An 18,814-nucleotide genomic window follows, 5' to 3' on the forward strand; every position below is an offset into this window, starting at 1 on the left:
CATGCGAAAACTAACTCTTTAACTAGAGGGCAAAGTAATGTATGGCTTGTATTACAATATTACTTTGCATGTAAATTTGTGCACGTTTTTAATATATGAACATTTTTAGTATTTACATGAACTCGAAGTATACCGCAATGTATTTAGCAGTAGGCTGTTCAGGCCATTTTTAACAGCGTAGTTGCTCGCTTAGTTAATCTGTCAGCATGAAAGAGCTATTCTTTAGCTTTCCAACGAGGGGTCATTTAACTCTCAAACATTTTTCGTTACAAACATTTTTGTTACAAAGTTAAGGTATGAAGATACCTAATTGGAGTCAAAAATTATACAAATTCTCGCGCATCCTTCCATATAAACACTGACAATATTTTCGGCCAAAAAGGCGTATTTTAGTACACAAGAAATAGTTAAAATGATAGTATAATGCAGATTTACATAACTTGCTAAAAAATAATCAAGCAGGGCTAATATTTGGTAGGAATAAAGACAAAGATAAATAGTACATGACGAAGTCGTATATTTTTACAAAATGTTATTGCGCATGCGCCAAATTACAATACCAAGTATGGTAAAAAGTGATAGGAATGTAGGAAGAAAACGTCAATACATAATAGGAAAATGAATAAACATGGTGGTTATACTTCGACGGCAAGAATTGTCACGTGACTGAACAGCCTATTAGCAGTATTTTAACCCATTTAGTGTCATCAGATGTAATAAAGTATTTCAGCAATTCTTTCGTACTATGAAGGTACAGGTCATACTCTTATTTAATACAAAACAACTTATCGAGTGTTGAAATACGACTTCGATTCCAGAACCTGTTGCCTCTTTTTGTATGTCTAATGACGTCAATAAGCACCGGTGAGAGACAAAAAGTCCTGGGGACGAAGTTGTGTTGAAGTACCGAAATTTTGCGTTTAATACATGCTGTGCAAACTGAAGAGTCCCCTTCTCTGCTTCTTCTAAATGGGAAGGGTATAGACATAAAATTATCGACACATAAAGCCCAGGTATTTACTTTATTATTCCAGCTACAGGGTTAACGTTTGAACATAAGTGAATTAGGAAAGAGAAATTATTTTTCCAAAGCATAGAAGCTTCGACCTATACTAAAATATAAGTTTACTAGAGAGGTGTGACGAGTAAGAATTGATAAAAATTTTGATGACGTTAATTATCCTAATTTTTAATTTTTAAAATTTTGTTTACCTAATGCTTTCCTCGACCTTTGCTGGCCTTTTGCGGACAAAAAAAAAGTAAATAAAAAGACTGGTAAACTTGTACCAAAATCATAAAATTTACATAAGAAAGAAGTGGAGAATATTCAAATTTTTCTTAAAGTTTTCTGATTGACAACTATTAGTATTTTTGGTCAAATGTTCCTAAAAACGTTGCTAATTTTCTGCACTAAAACTTGTTTAAAAGAATCTGGGAAGGAAGTAAGGGTGATACGTGAGCGCTTTTGGACCTTTTCTTTGTTTGAGAAGTCAATAACCTAATTTCCACCTTCTTGTTAGGGTCCTTCTCTTGAATACAGAGTAAAACCTCCTGATAGAGGAAAATCTTCATAGCAGACATTTCCCGAAAACGGATGAAATGACGGTCAGACTTTCGTTAAAAACCTGTATGTAGCGAACACTTGTCTGTAGCAGATGCCTCAGTTTACACTAGGAGGTTAAAAAAAGTTAAATTACTCCTAGAAATATCCCCGTTGTAGCGAACATGTCCAATAATGGGTCATATAAACAAATGTTTAAAAAAACTGTTTCCATTCCACCAAGGACATTGTGTTATATTTTCTTCCAAAAAGCTAAACAGCGAAAAATGTTTGCTATACAACGCTGTCCGAGATTCTCGAAAAAAGGCACTAAGACTGAGGTTGATTGTGTTTAGCCTCATGTTTCTCTCAGAAACGTTGTATTGTCACATTTTACTATACCCAACCTCGTACCCAGATCTTTTTTTGCTTTCTAAATATGCAGGCTGGCGTGAAAGATGCACTTTTTTCTAGCCACATAGAAAGCAAAAAAAGCTAAGGCATTGAACTGGCATTATATACCTGACACCTCACAACAGGGTTTCATAAGGCAATATTGAAAGAATCTCTGCATACCTCTTTATAACTAACAGTTTTTGAGAGCCCATGGCGTAACACATTAATTCATTTGCCAAATTTCTTGAAAAGAATTCTGGACCAAATCAACAAGCATATATAAACTGGGTAATTCAGACTATAAAAGAAAATATTTAATAGTGTATAAAAACCGGAAGAGTTTTCATGTCTCGGACGTAAATACATTCCGGTAGATCATGTTATCATAACGTTGTTATATTTTCATGTTTTTATGTCATATGATATATAACTACTTCCGATTACAACCTATTGTTAAGTTTTAATGGATCACATTAAAACATTAACATATCACCACGTCATTTTTGCACTTTTTTGATATCCAAGACGTCTCTCGGATTTCAAAAAGCGAAAAATCGCCCTAGGAACGAAGTTGGATTGTGATATAAAACGTGGATCACATTTTACAGAAAACAACCTCTGGTCCTTTTTAATAGTCTCTTTCTTGTGTGTGTGATGAAAATTCTAATGTTAAATGAAGTATTCTCGTCCCTAGAGATCTTTGAGCGAAAGTTATGAGGTGGAGAATGAAAATGAGGAGATTAAAAAATTTTTCCCAGGCATCTTATCCTCCTGGTTGTATCAGCTTGCGCCGTAGATTAGTGGTTATAGCTCTCGTACTCTGTGCGGGAGACCGGGGTTCGATTCCTCTTGACGGCGATTCAACATGGGCGAGTGAATGTTACCATAGCCCCGGGTTAACCCAAGCCATGTGAGGGAAATTGGGAAGATGGCACACTGTGTGGGCCGTTGGATGTTGCCGGGAGTTGTCTAGTAGAGCGCGGGCTCTAATTGGGTCTGCGTAGCTCAAAATGAGCATTAAATACTCTAGGACTCTCCATCTACGCCATGGCCCCTCCTGGAAATAATAGACAGGGTATATCCCTCGATATTTGTGAGGCTAGCCATGTAAAATATGCACATCTATCTATCTATCTATCTATCAGGCTGACTTAAATTTCTTCAGGTATTTATTTTCATTTACTCCTATTTGTAGTATGTTTATAAGCTCTTAAAACAAAAGAAACACGAGTGTAAATTATTTTGCGGTTTACAATGCTAGACATTCGATACACGGCTGGACTGTTGCACCTAGGCCCCAGGTCCTAGCCTTTAGCAGCTAATCTGGGATATTTATTTATGAAGCGTAGGCATGTGTTTACAAAAGCAGACACTTTTTGTGGAAATAGGCATTACGTGCAAATTCTTTTAAATTCCCTTTTTCTTTATCATCTAGAATCTTTTTTTTTAAGTCTGTATTCTTTTCAATTTTTTAAAACGAAAGTGCTCCCTCGGCAAATTGAAAGTAAGGAGAGAAGATTTGACCGCGATCCATGTGGTGCAGGAAATCGTTAGCTATAGCTATATCTTTTTCAAAACAAGTCAAGTCATCAATCAGGCTAAGCAATATTAGGTAAGTTACAACAAGATAAAACTAAATAAAACAAGGTTGCAACAAGATAAACATAATATAAATATAGCATTAATATAATCTTTTAATATGTCAAAGTAGCATCAGACAAACTGTATTTTTAGTGAAGTATGATGCAATGGGAGTAACAGAATTCAGTTCACTAAAGGCTGAAGATAGTGTGGAACTTCAGGAGATAGATGGAAAACCGAAATATAAACAGTTAAATGAAAATGGAAATCAAATGAAAAGTGCAACGTTATTATCCACTTCTTCAAAGGTAAAAAGCTAGTAAATACTTTTTATTTTTTATAATAAATAACGTCACAACTGAATGCACCTCTCCAAAGTCTGTATAGTAACTTGGCTCATTGCATGTAACTTTCACCGCCTTTCACAGTGCTGTCCATAATACAGTCAGAAAAAAGTGTAACCGTGAGCTATTACAATTGCGGTATTTTTTAAAATGGCATATGCAGGACTAATTTTACGAGATTACCTAAAAAACAGCACTAGCGACAATCTGGCAACTCCGCTCGCCACATAACTTCATGGTTTTGAGTTTATATAAGGCCTTCTTAGAAACAACTTTGCAAAAATGCTGGTGAACAAGGCGGGTGTTTGTGAAAGATAAAACTGAAAAAAAGTGTTATAGAAGGTAGAAACACGCCACTTAGATAAACACTGTTTACAGTTGCACATGTTTATTTTTATTTAGAGAAAAGGTACTGAATGGGTGTTAAAGACTTTTCGCAAAAAATACTGTGTAAAATACGTACCAAGTAGCAAAAATCGAAACATGTAAGTAAAATCCAAACAATTAAAGACGGTTTAAAATTTAACTTATCATTAATGTTTTAATTTATGAAAACGTAAAAGTGAAGAAGAACAAATTTTTTCTAAACTAGTCGTTAGCTCGTGGAAAATCCACGGGTTCGCCCATCCTTTTTATACCGCATTTCGTGCTTTTCGCTATTGTGCAGCTAAGCTACCATTTTGCGTGACAGACAGACAGACAGACGTATACGGGCATTATAATATAGATTCTTTTATTTTATATCATCATTCATCATCATTCTCGGCTTAACGTCCGTTTTCCATGCAAGCATGGGTTGGACAAGTATATTAATGACCCTCTTCCAATCTGATTTAGACTGTGTTAGATCTAAACTCAACTTCCTCTGTATCAAGTCCTGCCAAGTCTTTCTCGGTCTGCCTCTGGGCTTTGCCCCATGAACTATCAAGTCTCTACACTTTCTTACCCAATTATCCCTCTAGTGGCCCCCAGTGGAAACAATCCACTAACTATAGGTTTTTGTGATTTTCTGGGCTAGCCACTTTAAATATTTATTATTATTATTCCATTCTTTCCAAGTGCCCCAGCCGATTCAATCTTCTTATCTGGATAACATCTTTAATTCTACGGATACTTAGCCTGCTTCTTAGCTCATCTGAACTCTTTTTGTCTCTCAGACTGGCGTTACTCATCCACCTCACCATTCTCATATTATTCCTTTCTAAGAGGTCAAGATCTTCCTTCTTCACTGCCCATGTCTCACTACTGTACAACATAACACTTCTTACACAGGCCTCATACAACCTACCTTTTAACTCAATTGACAAGACTCTGCCAGTCAACAAAGGAAATAACTCTCTGAACTTTTTCCAAGCAGAACCTATCCTGCAAGTAACACTTCTTTCAACACCTCCTTCACTCACCTAAGTAACAGAAGTTCTTAAGTATCTTTAACGAGCCACTGTTGTACATCATTGAAGCTGGAAATACTTCATTCTCTATAATCTCACCTTTGCAACAATTGCATACAAACTGAATGTTAGCTCTGAACCTTCCACCAATACCACTGCACTTCTTATGTACCCAATGCTTGCAAGTCTGACAAAAATTGAGTTACTACCAACCCCTTTCCTGCAAATTCCACAAGGCCACTTTCCAACTACAAGGTCACACTTGGCTGCAATGCTACTAATCATGACTGTACACTTGCTGTGTTCACCCTTAGCCCTTTCTCTTCTAGTCCTTTCTTCCACTTCTCAAACTTTTCAACTCTGCTATGAGAACCAATTCATCTGCATACAATAACTCCCATGGACAACCTGTTCTGAACTCCATCGACAGCGCTTCTAAGACTAGAACAAACAACAAAGGACTAAGTACAGAACCCTGATGTACACCAACATTTACACTAAATTGATCACTAAGTGAATCGTTAATCCTGACACGACTTCTAGTATTGCTACATGGTACATAGACTGTACCATCGTAACTAGCCACTCATCCACACCTAATTTTCTCATAGCCCACCAAATAACTTTACGTGGCACTCTATCAAAAGTTTTCTCTATATATCTACAAAGGCAAAATAGAGATTTTTTCTCTTTCCTAAATACTTTTCCTGAAGCTGTCTGAGTAAAAATATTGCATCTGTAGTGCCACGCCCTGGAACAAAACCAAATTGCATCTTATCTATATCAGTTCTTTCTCTAAGTAATTTATCAATCACTCTTTCATTGACTTTCATTACTTGATCAACCAACTTCAAACCTCTATAGTTACCTCTTTCTAATGCATCACGCTTGCCCTTAAAACAATTCACTATTACACTTGACTGATATTCACTCGGAATAGCACCATCCTTTATAATCTGATTAGCAAGACTTTTAATAAGCTCAACTCCAATATAATCCTTGCCAATCTTCAATTTCCTAATAGCCTCCACTACCCATTCTGTCTTGATCTGCTTAGCTGGCCCTTCTACAACATCATCATCAGACAAATTATCCTCATCCCAATCAAACTCAGTGTTAAGTAACCTCTGATAATAATTTTCCAAGCTACCCTTTTCTCCTCATCTGTGATAGCCAAGAGACCTTCATCATTACATATACACTTCTCACCTACAACATCTTAATTAGTCTTCTTCATTTGCTTTGCTATCTTGAACACCTCATTGGGCTGGTCTCCCCTTCTTACCACATCTGCGAATCTGTTTCTCCCTGCTTCTGATTTTGCCTTGTACACTGCTGTACGAGCACAACGCTTAGCTTCTAAGTAATTATTTTTACTACCACCTGACTTCCACTCTTTCCGAAGTTTCCTCTTTTCTTTTATACACTGGTCAACCTCATTATTCCACCTCCAGCTCTGTCTATATCTAGCTGGGCCTTTCGTCCACCCACAGGTATCATCAGAAGCTTCTAGAAGACAATTCTTTAAAGTAGTCCAAGTACTTTCAACATTGTCACTATCACAGTGGCCATTGTGGGCTAACTGCTGAACTTTTGCACTAAATTGTCTTGCTACAATCCCTTCCTTCAGCTTCCAGACTTTGCAACGGGGCCTGTACTTACCCTTGGCTTCTTTAACACTCTTTAAGATAATATCACCAACCAAACCTATGCTGGGAAACACACTCTTCCCCTGATATAACTTTCACGTCCTTCACCACTTTCTTGTCTGACTTTCTAACCGGGAAGTAATCTATCTGTGTCTCACAACCACCTGACTCATATGTTATCATCCTACTCTGTCTCTTACTGAATGATGTGTTGCAAACCACCATGTCCGTTGCCATTCCAAACTCAAGCAATCTCTCCCCTTCCTTATTTCTGCTCCCAAATCCATAGCCTCCATGCACACCTCTATAACCTTCAGATGACTTCCCAACATGACCATTAAAGTCGCCGCCCACCATGACAAGTTCAGTGTCTCCAAACTTTGATGTAACTGCTATTAACTCATCATAAAACTTATCTTTATCTTCCTCACTGAGTCCACACTGTGGAGCATAAACTGACAGAAAAGTGACAATCCTATTACCTATCAAAAACTTTATCACTATAATACGACTATTAACACGCATAACATCTATTCCTTTTTCTACCCACTTCGCTGCAACGAATATGCCAACTCCTCCATATCCATCACTATTACCAATCCAAAAAAGCTTATACCTTGCCCTCCTACCTTCCACAAATCTCACTGAAGCTCCTCTCCACCTGACTTCCTGAACACAACACATATCAACAGATCTACGTTCTAACATTTCAACTACTTCACCTGCTCTACCTCTCAGAGTACCAACATTTACACTAGCCATCCTCAACCTAGTGTTATCTACCTTGTGATGTGATAGCTGGGTAACGGTCTGACGATGCTCACACCTGACATCTGTCCTACCGTGCGGGACACCTTCACTCCTTAGAGTTCCAGCCCTGTTTACGCAGTTTGTCTGATCAACTATTCTTAAGGCCATTAATAAAGAGTTTTGGCATTGTTTTACAGCTGGATGCCCTTCCTAGCGCCAACCGTTCACAGACCGGACTGGGTGTTTTTTTAAGTGACACCATCACTATGTGGCATTTCATGGGACTTCCACAATCGCCCCTTTAAACTAAGGTATGGTGGAGGACGTTCAACTCCTCTCTTGTCTCTTAAGGAGACCCTTTACCTTCAAAATAAGAATGTATATACAGAATTAAAAATAAAACAGGTCCCTCAAGAGCTTGTGGCAAAAATCAATTTGCAAATGAGCAATGCCGAAACATTCTTTGCATACGATTATTACGTAACATTCTTCTTTTTCAAGAAAGGCAAAAAAAGATTTAAAATAATTCTCACGGCAGCATTTTTTATAGTTAAGAATTTGAAAATAATATCTTTTTCATGAATATATGTATATAAACATAAAAAACTTAGAATTATACTCAATAATAATATTGAAAGTTGTAGAACCTTAAAAAGACAAAAACCAAGCATCTACCCATATACGTCTGTCAGTCACGCAAAATGGTAACCCAAGTAGCGATATGCACGCAATGCTGTATAAAAGGGATGGGTGAACAGTTTTCCATGGGTCACCGACTAGTTAATAATGCTCAATTGTTAATTGTTCAGTAAAGGAGAAGATAAACACTCTAAAATAGGCTTTGCGGGTAAATATCCCAATTTTCCAGAATAGGTTTGTGTGTGTTGGCGCAAACATGTGCAATCACATACATCTCATGGAATTCTCTGCCTATTTTGTCTTAGATTGGCAATCCTTGTCTTTTAAAATAATTATTGACATTTTGGACTACTCAGAGCACGCAGAAAGAGGGTGCCAATAAGCCGCAAATGCCCGCATATATACGGGCGAGTTCGGGCGAATTTTCAAATAAAATTGGCGGTTGTCCCCCGAAACCGCCCGCACTTTCCCGAACTCACCCGGAACATTCCCGAAATGTAATTCCTTGTAACAAACCATGCGGAGGATGGTTGGAAAGAAGGCGCTTGATGAGAAAGGAGTTAATAAAGTTTATATATAAGTTATTTATAAAGTAAACTTTTTCAAAAACCATCAAAAACAGTTCTTCTAAGAACTTCGCTACGACATAGGAAGTTTATTTTAATTTTTATAGTTTTTTTGAATCATATATTAGTGTCTGTCTTTTTTCTTTTGGACATTGTTCGGGTCTATGCGGGTTTTTTCGGGCGAATACTTGAATTTTTTTCAAAACGCCAAACTCGCCCGAAAACGCCTGCACTTTTTACGGCAAATGCGGCTTATCGACACCCACGTCACGCAGATTATACAATACTATTGTTATTTTAAATGTATAGTATATACGTTACCCAGCTATCACATTACAAGGTAGATTACACTAGGTTGAGGATGGCTAGCGAGAGAGACAGGTGGAGAGGAGGTTCAGTGAGATTTGTGGAAGGTAGGAGGGCAAGGTATAAGCTTTTTTGGATTGGTAATAGTGATGGATATGGAGGAGTTGGCATATTCGTTGCAGAGAAGTGGGTAGAAAAAGTAATAGATGTTATGCGTGTTAATAGTCGTATTATAGTGATAAAGTTTTTGATAGGTAATAGGATTGTCACTTTTCTGTCAGTTTATGCTCCACAGTGTGGACTCAGTGAGGAAGATAAAGATAAGCTTTATGATAAATTAATAGCAGTCACATCAAAGTTTGGTGACACTGAACTTGTCATGGTGGGCGGCGACTTTAATGGTCATGTTGGGAAGTCATCTGAAGGTTATAGAGGTGTGCATGGAGGCTATGGATTTGGGAGCAGAAATAAGGAAGGGGAGAGATTGCTTGAGTTTGGAATGGCAACGGACATGGTGGTTTGCAACACATCATTCAGTAAGAGACAGAGTAGGTTGATAACATATGAGTCAGGTGGTTGTAAGACACAGATAGATTACTTTTTGGTTAGAAAGTCAGACAAGAAAGTGGTGAAGGACGTGAAAGTTATATCGGGGGAAGAGTGTGTTTCCCAGCATAGGTTGCTGGTTTGTGATATTATCTTGAAGAGTGTCAGAGAAGCCAAGGGAAAGTACAGGCCCCGTCGAAAAGTCTGGAAGCTGAAGGAAGAGATTGTAGCAAGACAATTTAGTGCAAAAGTTCAGCAGTTAGCCTACAATAGTCAATGTGATAGTGACAATGTTGAAAGTATTTGGACTACTTTGAAGAATTGTCTTCTAGAAGCTCCTGATGATACCTGTGGGTGGACGAAAGGACCAGCTAGACATAGACAGACCTGGTGGTGGAATAATGAGGTTGACCAGTGTATAAAGGAAAAGAGGAAACTTTGGAAAGAGTGGAAGTCAGGTGGTAGTAAAAATATTTGCTTAGAAGCTAAGCGTCGGGCTCGTACAGCAGTGTATAAGGCAAAATCAGAAGCAGAGAGAAACAGATTTGCAGATGTGTTAAGAAGGGAAGACCAGCGCAATGAGGTATTCAAGATAGCAAAGCAAATGAAGAAGACTAATCAAGATATTGTAGGTGAGAAGTGTATACGTAATGATGAAGGTGTTTTGGCTAGCACAGAGGAGGAGAAAAGGGTAGCTTGGAAGAATCATTATCAGAGGTTGCTTAACACTGAGTTTGATTGGGACGAGGATAATTTGTCTGATGATGATGTCGTAGAAGGGCCAGCCATGCAGATCAAGACAGAATGGGTAGTGGAGGCTATTAGGAAAATGAAGATTGGCAAGGCTGCAGGAGTATCAGGTATTGTTGCAGAGATGGTAAAAGCATCTGGATATATTGGAGTTGAGCTTATTACAAGTCTTGCTAACCAGATTATAAAGGATGGTGCTATTCCGAGTGAGTGGCAGTCGAGTGTAATAGTGAATTGTTTCAAGGGCAAGGGTGATGCATTAGAAAGGGGTAACTATAGAGGTTTGAAGTTGGTTGATCAAGTAATGAAAGTTATTGAAAGAGTGATTGATAAGTTACTTAGAGAAAGAATTGATATAGATTAGATGCAATTTGGTTTTGTTCCAGGGCGTGGCACTACAGATGCAATATTTTTACTCAGACAGCTTCAGGAAAAGTATTTAGGAAAGAGAAAGAATCTCTATTTTGCCTTTGTAGATTTAGAGAAAGCTTTTGATAGAGTGCCACTTAAAGTTATTTGGTGGGCTATGAGAAAATTAGGTGTGGATGAGTGGCTAGTTACGATGGTTCAGTCTATGTACGGCAATGCTAGAAGTCGTGTCAGGATGAACGATTCACTTAGTGATAAATTTAGTGTAAACGTTGGTGTACATCAGGGTTCTGTACTTAGTCCTTTGTTGTTTATTCTAGTCTTAGAAGCCCTGTCGATGGAGGTCAGAACAGGTTGCCCATGGGAGTTATTGTATGCAGATGATTTGGTTCTCATAGCAGAGTCGATGGAAGAATTAGTTGAAAAGTTTGAGAAGTGGAAGAAAGGACTAGAAGAGAAAGGGCTGAAGGTAAACACAGCAAAGTCTAAAGTCATGATAAGTAGCATTGCAGCCAAGTGTGACCTTGTAGTTGGAAAGTGGCCTTGTGGAGTTTGCAGGAAAGGGGTTGGTTAGTAACTCAATTTTTTGTCAGACTTGCAAGCATTGGGTACATAAGAAGTGCAGTAGTATTAGTGGAAGGTTAAGAGCTGGAATACAGTTTGTATGCAAGCGTTGCAAAGGTGAGATTATAGAGAACGAAGTATTTCCAGCTTTAATGATGTACAGCAGTGGCTCGTTAGAGATAGTTAAGAACTTCTGTTACTTAGGTGATATGTTGGGCAGTGAAGGGGGTGTTGGAAGAAGTGTTACTTGCAGGATAGGTTCTGCTTGGAAAAAGTTTAGAGAGTTACTTCCTTTATTGACTAGCAGAGTCCTGTCAATTGAGGTAAAAGGTAGGTTGTATGAGGCCTGTGTAAGAAGTGTTATGTTGTACGGTAGTGAGACATGGGCAGTGAAGCAGGAAGATCTTGACCGTTTAGAAAGGAATGATATGAGAATGGTTAGGTGGATGTGTAATGCCAGTCTGAGAGACAGAAAGAGTTCAGATGAGCTAAGAAGCAGGCTAAGTCTCTGTAGAATTAAAGATGTTATCCAGATAAGAAGATTAAATTGGCTGGGGCACTTGGAAAGAATGGAGGAGGATAATTGGATAAGAAAGTGTAGAGACTTGATAGTTCCTGGGGCAAAGCCCAGAGGCAGACCGAGAAAGACTTGGCAGGAGGTTATAAGGACAGACTTGATAGAGAGGAAGTTGAGTTTAGATCTAACACAGTCTAGATCAGATTGGAAGAGGGTCATTAATATACCCCGTCCAACCCATGCTAGCATGGAAAACGGACGTTAAGCCGAGAATGATGATGATGATGATATATTTAGTTGCTGCTGTGGAAGGGAAAGAGAAAGCCATGGTGAAGCAATTACTGAGGATGAAATTGCTCAAAATCAGTCAATAGTTTGGGATGTACAGTCTCATTTAAGAGAGGAAGGAACAAATGCCTATGGAGATATTGAGTTTCATGGAAGTGGGAAGAAAACAAGAGCAAAGGTGTGTTACTTTCTAGTATGAATTAAGTATAAATTCAAAGGCTTGAAATTAAGTCATTTTTGCGAGAATAAACATACTTTTCTTTGAGCATTTAGTACTTACAGGGCTATTTTTCAATTTACATAAAAGTTTTACTTTGGGGTTTTACTCTGTCAAAGATATTTGCATCTTTGAAAAGTTGTGTGAAAAGCTTTTTTTTCAAGTAGCCAGTAATTTTTCTCACCATAAGAGGGTTGTGGAATACACACATGAAGTGCTTATTTACTAATATTTTTGTCTAATAAATACTTTTAAATAAGCGTAATAGTATCATAGGCATATCTTAAACCTGAAAATAAGGTTTGTTAAGCATACCCAGCCTGTTTCCAATGATGATTAATAAAAAGTAGATTCCTTATCTTCAATGTTAAATATAAACCTTTTTTTTAAGTTGCACTTAAGCCTCCGGTTACTAAGGTCAAGCATATATATTAAAACCTCTTTTTGGGATGTGCAATTGCACACACATGCATGTAAACATACCTTAAATTTTCGTGGCTCTGACAGACTGCTTGAAAATTGGACTTATTTAGTTTATGAAAGTTAAACTAAAGTAGTATACTTGAAAAACTCTGTACTAAATTTGCATAAATGTGTGGCCGATTGATGGTTTTAGAAATATAAAGGTGTTCTCCTTGTTTTCTAGTTTCTTCGTATTTCCGCAGACACAAGTCCGAAAGAAGTTTTATGGTTACTGATCAAGGAATGGCATCTTGAATTTCCTCGCTTGCTAATATCTGTAACTGGTGGAGCAAAATCTTTTAAATTAAACCCAAAATTAAAAGCTTTGTTTACTGCTGGCCTTTCTAAGGTTAGTCGAAAAATTATATTGTTGTAACAATGCTGCAAAGAACTAAGCGTAGTTAAACTAATGTTAAAAAAAACTGATTGTCTATTGATAAAAATTTAATTAACCTGGTTGGTCAAAACTTTGTGCACTTTATAATTTCCCAGCCAAAAAATAACCTAATTGGAAGGCTTGCCATACTTTACCATCATTATTCATGCTTACAACAAATTGTAACATTCCTACATTTTACGAAACTTGATTTAATTATGCATTTATAAAATTTGCAGAAAAAGCAAAAGAGAACCCAGCTTAATATTGGCACTGTAAATTCGACTTTTAATAGTGGCATGTCAAAATTGTTTTGTTAAAAGAGTTTTATCATTGGTGTTATGTATCTGCAATCTCAATTAGGGTTCGTAGCATCTGTAAAGTCAGGGAAAATCATCTCCTTGAGAAAGTCAGGAAATGCCAGGGAAAAAATCTTTTTTTTTTTTTCATTGGCAGGCTTTTTCTTGAGGTGTGCTATTGATAGCACATGCAAAATAATTAATTTTATAAAAAGTTGAATCTTTCTGATCAGTCCAGCATCGGCAAGCAGAGTCAGGGAATTATCATTTACTGTCAGAGACTTATAGTTTTAGTATTTTGTTATAGATATGCAAAGAATTTGCAATGTTTGATTGGGTTATATATTTATTCTATTGTTTAAAAAATGATATTTTGTTTGTATTCTTTTACGATAAGTTTTAATTCGGATGCCAGCATGGAAACATAAAACTCAAGTTTCATGAAGTCAGGGAAAATAGTATCTTTTAAAGCCTACTATTCGGGGATAATAATATTATTTTCATGAAAATTTGTTATTTGTGTAACCGTTGTCCAAAGTGAATTTTTTTAATTTTTGTAGGTTGTTCAGTCAACAGGAGCATGGGTGACCACTGGCGGTACAAATACAGGTGTAATGAAACATGTTGGTGAAGCATTGCAAGGTTCTTCAACGTTTGGGATAAATAATAATGCTGAAATAACACGGAATGTAAATTGCATTGGGATTGCCACCTGGGGAATAGTGAATGATCGTAAAAGATTAACCAACACAAAAGGGAAGACTGTGGATTATCATATGACCAGTAGTTTTGAAATGACAGGAGCATGTCTGGATAACAATCATACCCACTTTTTACTTGTTGACAGTGGTCTCATAAACAGGTATGGTGGGGAAATAGCTTTTCGTGGAGCTTTGGAGAAGTGCATTCGAAAAATGGAAATAGATAAAAGTAAGCCTTAATTTGTTAGCCTTCCAAACAAATTTATATTTTCTTGGACGTCTTAAAGTATTTTTTTTAATGATTCATGCTGTGTCATGTACAGTTATGTATAATGTCATGTATAATTATTATCTATGTTTAGATCGTGCTCATTTTGGAGTCCCCGGTGTTCAGCTTGTGTTAGAAGGTGGACCCAATACAGTTTTAACTGTTTATGAGGCCATCACGCAAGAGCCACCAATGCCAGTTGTTGTTATTAAAGGTAGTGGAAGAGCTGCTGACCTTTTAGCATTTGCACAAGGGTATGGTAATGTTTTGTTTTTCTTTGTTTATTTATTTATTGAAATATTTTGAGTATTAGGGAGTTCTATGAAAGAAAAGAAAAGAACAATAATTGTTGTAGCTGTGTTATTACTGTTTAGATTGACACAAGGGAGTGGTCCTCTGTTTCAAATGGCAGATGTTGTTGAGCATGGACAGTTGATTAGCATGATTGAACAATTCTTTCCCGAGCTCAACAGCACAGGAACTAAAGCTGTATACCTGAACATATTGAAGTGTGTTGAAAAAAAAGAGTTTGTACGTTGTTTCTCTAATAGCTATTTTAGAGAATTGAACTTTACCTCATCTCTCTCATAAGACATAAATGCATTTGTTATGCAAAAAATGCAAGTCCACTCATAAAAAAGAGGATTTACAAATAATTAAATTTTAATTGTAACCTTTATGGTCGCAATAATGGTTTGGGTGAAACCACCAAAACTCTGCACACTCTATTGAGTAAAATTTAAAACACTGATCCAAGGATACACCTCTGCAAGCGGTTAAGATATTCAATTTCTGCCTTTTTTAAGCAGTGAGATGGTGTGATGTTTACCTATTTGACTAATCTTATTTTGGAAAGAAACATTAGTTTATCTGTTTATTCGTTGTTAAAATTTTAGCTGTGAAATAATTACCACTTAAGTTTAGGCACAAACAGGTTTAGCCTATTTATAATTGTTATTTATTTTGTTTAACATCAAACCTGTAATTCTATTGTTTTTGAACTAACAGATTACAGTTTTTCAAATGGACGAAGGACGAGAAATCGATGAGGCAATACTAACAGCTTTTTTAAAAGGTTAGTTTAAATATTATGCTACCCCAAAAGATGCTTTTACAGTTTATCCTCATTATTTTTTAATTTTGTTAAATATTTATCCTTATTTTGATAATTCTTTGGGCTTTAAAATACTTAGCAGAAGCCAAGCTATCGTCATTTACAGTTATAAAGTTTACCTCCATCCTTCTAAATTTCTCTAAAAAATCTCTATAATAATAACTGTATTCTGTTTAAAATGGTAGTCAAATAGACACGTTGTATGACTGAATATGTATGTCTTTTGGACCAGTGAACCCATGGATTTCCCCACAAAATAACTAACAAAAACAACTAATTAATTTTACTATGCTGATCTTATTATAATTACATTGTAGCATTTGTGTGATAATTTATTAAAATTTAGGCAAAAACATTCGTTCGTGTGACCAACTAAATTTAGCCATGCTTTGGAACCGTGCTGATATTGCTCGCTCACAAATTTTTGTTGAAGGCGTTAAATGGACTGTAAGTGATATACATTTCTTGTTATGTTATGTTGCGTGATAATCTTTCATGATATATAATTAAGTAATCTTTGCTGTACTTTTGCCTCACGTTTATATATCCATTTTGAATTAAAAAGTCCTTGCAATTTAAGCTTCCAGAAAATTTAACCGAAGTGTTCAGCCTTTTTTGTCGTTTACGACCATATGCACATCAAAGTGACCTTTAATTTTCGCTGACATTTACTTTATTAGGAAGCAGAATTAAATGATGCTATGAAGTGTGCATTGTGGCGAAATAAACCAGAATTTGTGGAACTGCTTCTGGAGCATGGAGTCAGCATGGCACGATTTTTAACCATTGAACGACTTGAAGATTTATACAACAGCGTGAGTGTATATTTGACATTTTATGGAAAGATAAGATCTATCGTTTAGATCTACATATTCAAAAGAATCTAGAAGAAGAGTTAAAAAACTGTTCAGGAGTGAGTGTTGCATATAAACACTTTGTTCTTTTAAAATTATATTTTCTAAAACTTTATTTTTTCTTTGATGTATCAAAGCTGTTGATGTTGCATGTTTTTTTAATTTAGAGAGCTACAAAATCAAGTAATATTGTACGGACTTTGCTTGGTGATGAGAAGGTACTGTTAAATAATAATTGGTTTAAATAATTCGAAGTATACTTTTTGTCTGTCTGTGATCTAATTTAAAAACTGGGTTTCTCTTATGGAAACGCCAATGTAGTTGCACCTATATTTATTTGAAATGATGCAGAAAATGTGTATGGCAGGTAATATTGCACATGCTGACAACTAGTGTGTTTATAATTCTTACTTACTTACTCTATAATTCTTACTTATGTAAAAGCATAAAAAGAATGTGTTTTATATCATTTCAACCATGTTGGACTATGAATAAGGCTAGATCTTAACGTTTTCTTTATTATCTGCTTCTTCCTTTAGTGTAACAAAGGTATTATTAAATTATCTGATGTAAGCTGGGTTTTAAAGAAATTGCTTGGAACAGAAATACGCAACGAAAAATATGTTGAAAAAATAAGTCACATAAACAAGGCAGGTGAATTTTATAACTCTTGAAATGTTTAAACACAATTATAACTGCAATAACATAAACATGTTTTAATTAACTAGAATCTTTCATAGGCTATTTTACCAAGAAACATCAAAGAAGAGCAACGTTCTTTTAAACATTCCTTCAGTGAGCTTTTTCTTTGGGCGATATTATGCAATATGCCTGAAATGGCATTATGCTTATGGGCACATGGGGAAGAAGCACTTGCAAAAGCACTGATTGCAAAGATCTTGTATCAAAATATGGCTCAACAATTAGAGAGACGACATATGCAAGAAGTAATCATTGAAATTTTCAATAAAAATGATGAGTAAGTGCTGTAATGTATTTTTCATTATTGTAAACACAAATGGATCAGCTGCTGTGTTTTTTGTGTATCAGTTGTTCGTCGATATTAAGAGGGAATTTTAGCAATGGAACCCTTCAGCTACCATACGAACTGATGACAAATGGAAAACACTGGAAATGTTTCTGAATGTGAAAATATGGCAAATGTCAACTATGGCAGGAATATGCTTCTATGCTTTTTGTATTTCCAGAAAGCATATTAAGTTCAACTTGTAACTTAGGCTGGATTATTTATGATGAATATTATTTCTAATAACTGGTGTCATTAGCTAACACACAAGAGCACGGTTGTAATGAAAAAAGCTACAGTGTATTATAGCTATTATAAATAATTTTCTATGCACTACTTTTAGGAAATTTGGTGTGCTTTCAACTCAACTTTTGAATGAATGTTTTGAATCAAACGAACTATTAACAGGCCAGCTGGTTACATACAACTTAGAGAATTGGGGTCTGCAGACATGTTTAAGTTTAGCAGTTGCATCAAACCATCAGGATTTTGTTGCACACACCTGTTGTCAGGATTTGATCAGTTCAAAATGGACTGGTGCATTGCAGTTTAGTGGTGCACAAGCTTACCAGGTAAAAACTTGTTAAACAGCATTCTTATAATACTAAATCTCTCATTAAACCGATGTAAGGGATACCAAACATACACATACAACACAGCAATTTGAATTTTCAAAACTCACATTTCAACCTCAGCCTGGGTTCTTTGTCTCTTTTATAACTGGATAGTAACAGAGAAAAAAAAACCTGTAATTGAGGTTGCTCACAATCTGCATTATTCGATGTTTATAACCACTGAAACAAAACGTCTAAAAATATAAGCATGTGCAAAAACAACAAAAAATTATAAAATAAAAGTGGACAATGTCCAAAAAAATCAAAGATGTTAAAACTATATACTTGCTTTGCCATTTCAAATATGGACCGGGAAAAAAAGGATATCAAACATTAAAAAAAAACCCAAAATTTTTCGTTAAGTCATACAAAATCAGCAATTCAGTCTATTGCATACTTCCAAAGTAATCCTCGAAATACAAGAAATTAATAGCTGACAACACATAAAAAATAAATGAATTTTTTGGTATATTGTATATCTACCGAAAATTTCAATCCAAATTTTAAAAGAACAGTTTGCCTTACAAACCGAAACTTATAATCAAGAAAATCACACACAATATCAAAGAAGGTAACAATGCAGCGCATATAAATATATATATTTCAAACGTTCGTAACAGATGTAAACATTGATTTAAGTTTAGGTTTTAGGTTAAGGTTTATTATAAGGACATCAACACTGAATC

General features: G+C 36.0%; 1 protein-coding gene across 1 annotated transcript in view; it reads left to right on the plus strand.

Annotated features, from left to right (window-relative positions):
* Positions 1–2,713: 2,713 nt before the first annotated feature.
* Positions 2,714–18,814, plus strand: part of LOC130637185 (transient receptor potential cation channel subfamily M member 7-like) — a 30,844-nt gene continuing 14,743 nt past the window's right edge. The window contains exons 1-15 of the mRNA XM_057446912.1: positions 2,714–3,548; positions 3,671–3,825; positions 4,264–4,346; positions 12,206–12,374; positions 13,060–13,224; positions 14,111–14,480; positions 14,614–14,773; positions 14,894–15,050; positions 15,528–15,594; positions 15,980–16,080; positions 16,314–16,448; positions 16,655–16,705; positions 17,027–17,137; positions 17,228–17,466; positions 17,858–18,086. Of these exons, the coding sequence (XP_057302895.1) occupies positions 3,685–3,825; positions 4,264–4,346; positions 12,206–12,374; positions 13,060–13,224; positions 14,111–14,480; positions 14,614–14,773; positions 14,894–15,050; positions 15,528–15,594; positions 15,980–16,080; positions 16,314–16,448; positions 16,655–16,705; positions 17,027–17,137; positions 17,228–17,466; positions 17,858–18,086 (2,178 nt within the window). The 5' untranslated portion in view covers positions 2,714–3,548; positions 3,671–3,684. The remainder of the gene's footprint in view (positions 3,549–3,670; positions 3,826–4,263; positions 4,347–12,205; positions 12,375–13,059; positions 13,225–14,110; positions 14,481–14,613; positions 14,774–14,893; positions 15,051–15,527; positions 15,595–15,979; positions 16,081–16,313; positions 16,449–16,654; positions 16,706–17,026; positions 17,138–17,227; positions 17,467–17,857; positions 18,087–18,814) is intronic.

The sequence above is a fragment of the Hydractinia symbiolongicarpus genome, chromosome 1 (assembly GCF_029227915.1).
Source record: "Hydractinia symbiolongicarpus strain clone_291-10 chromosome 1, HSymV2.1, whole genome shotgun sequence".
Taxonomy (NCBI): domain Eukaryota; kingdom Metazoa; phylum Cnidaria; class Hydrozoa; order Anthoathecata; family Hydractiniidae; genus Hydractinia; species Hydractinia symbiolongicarpus.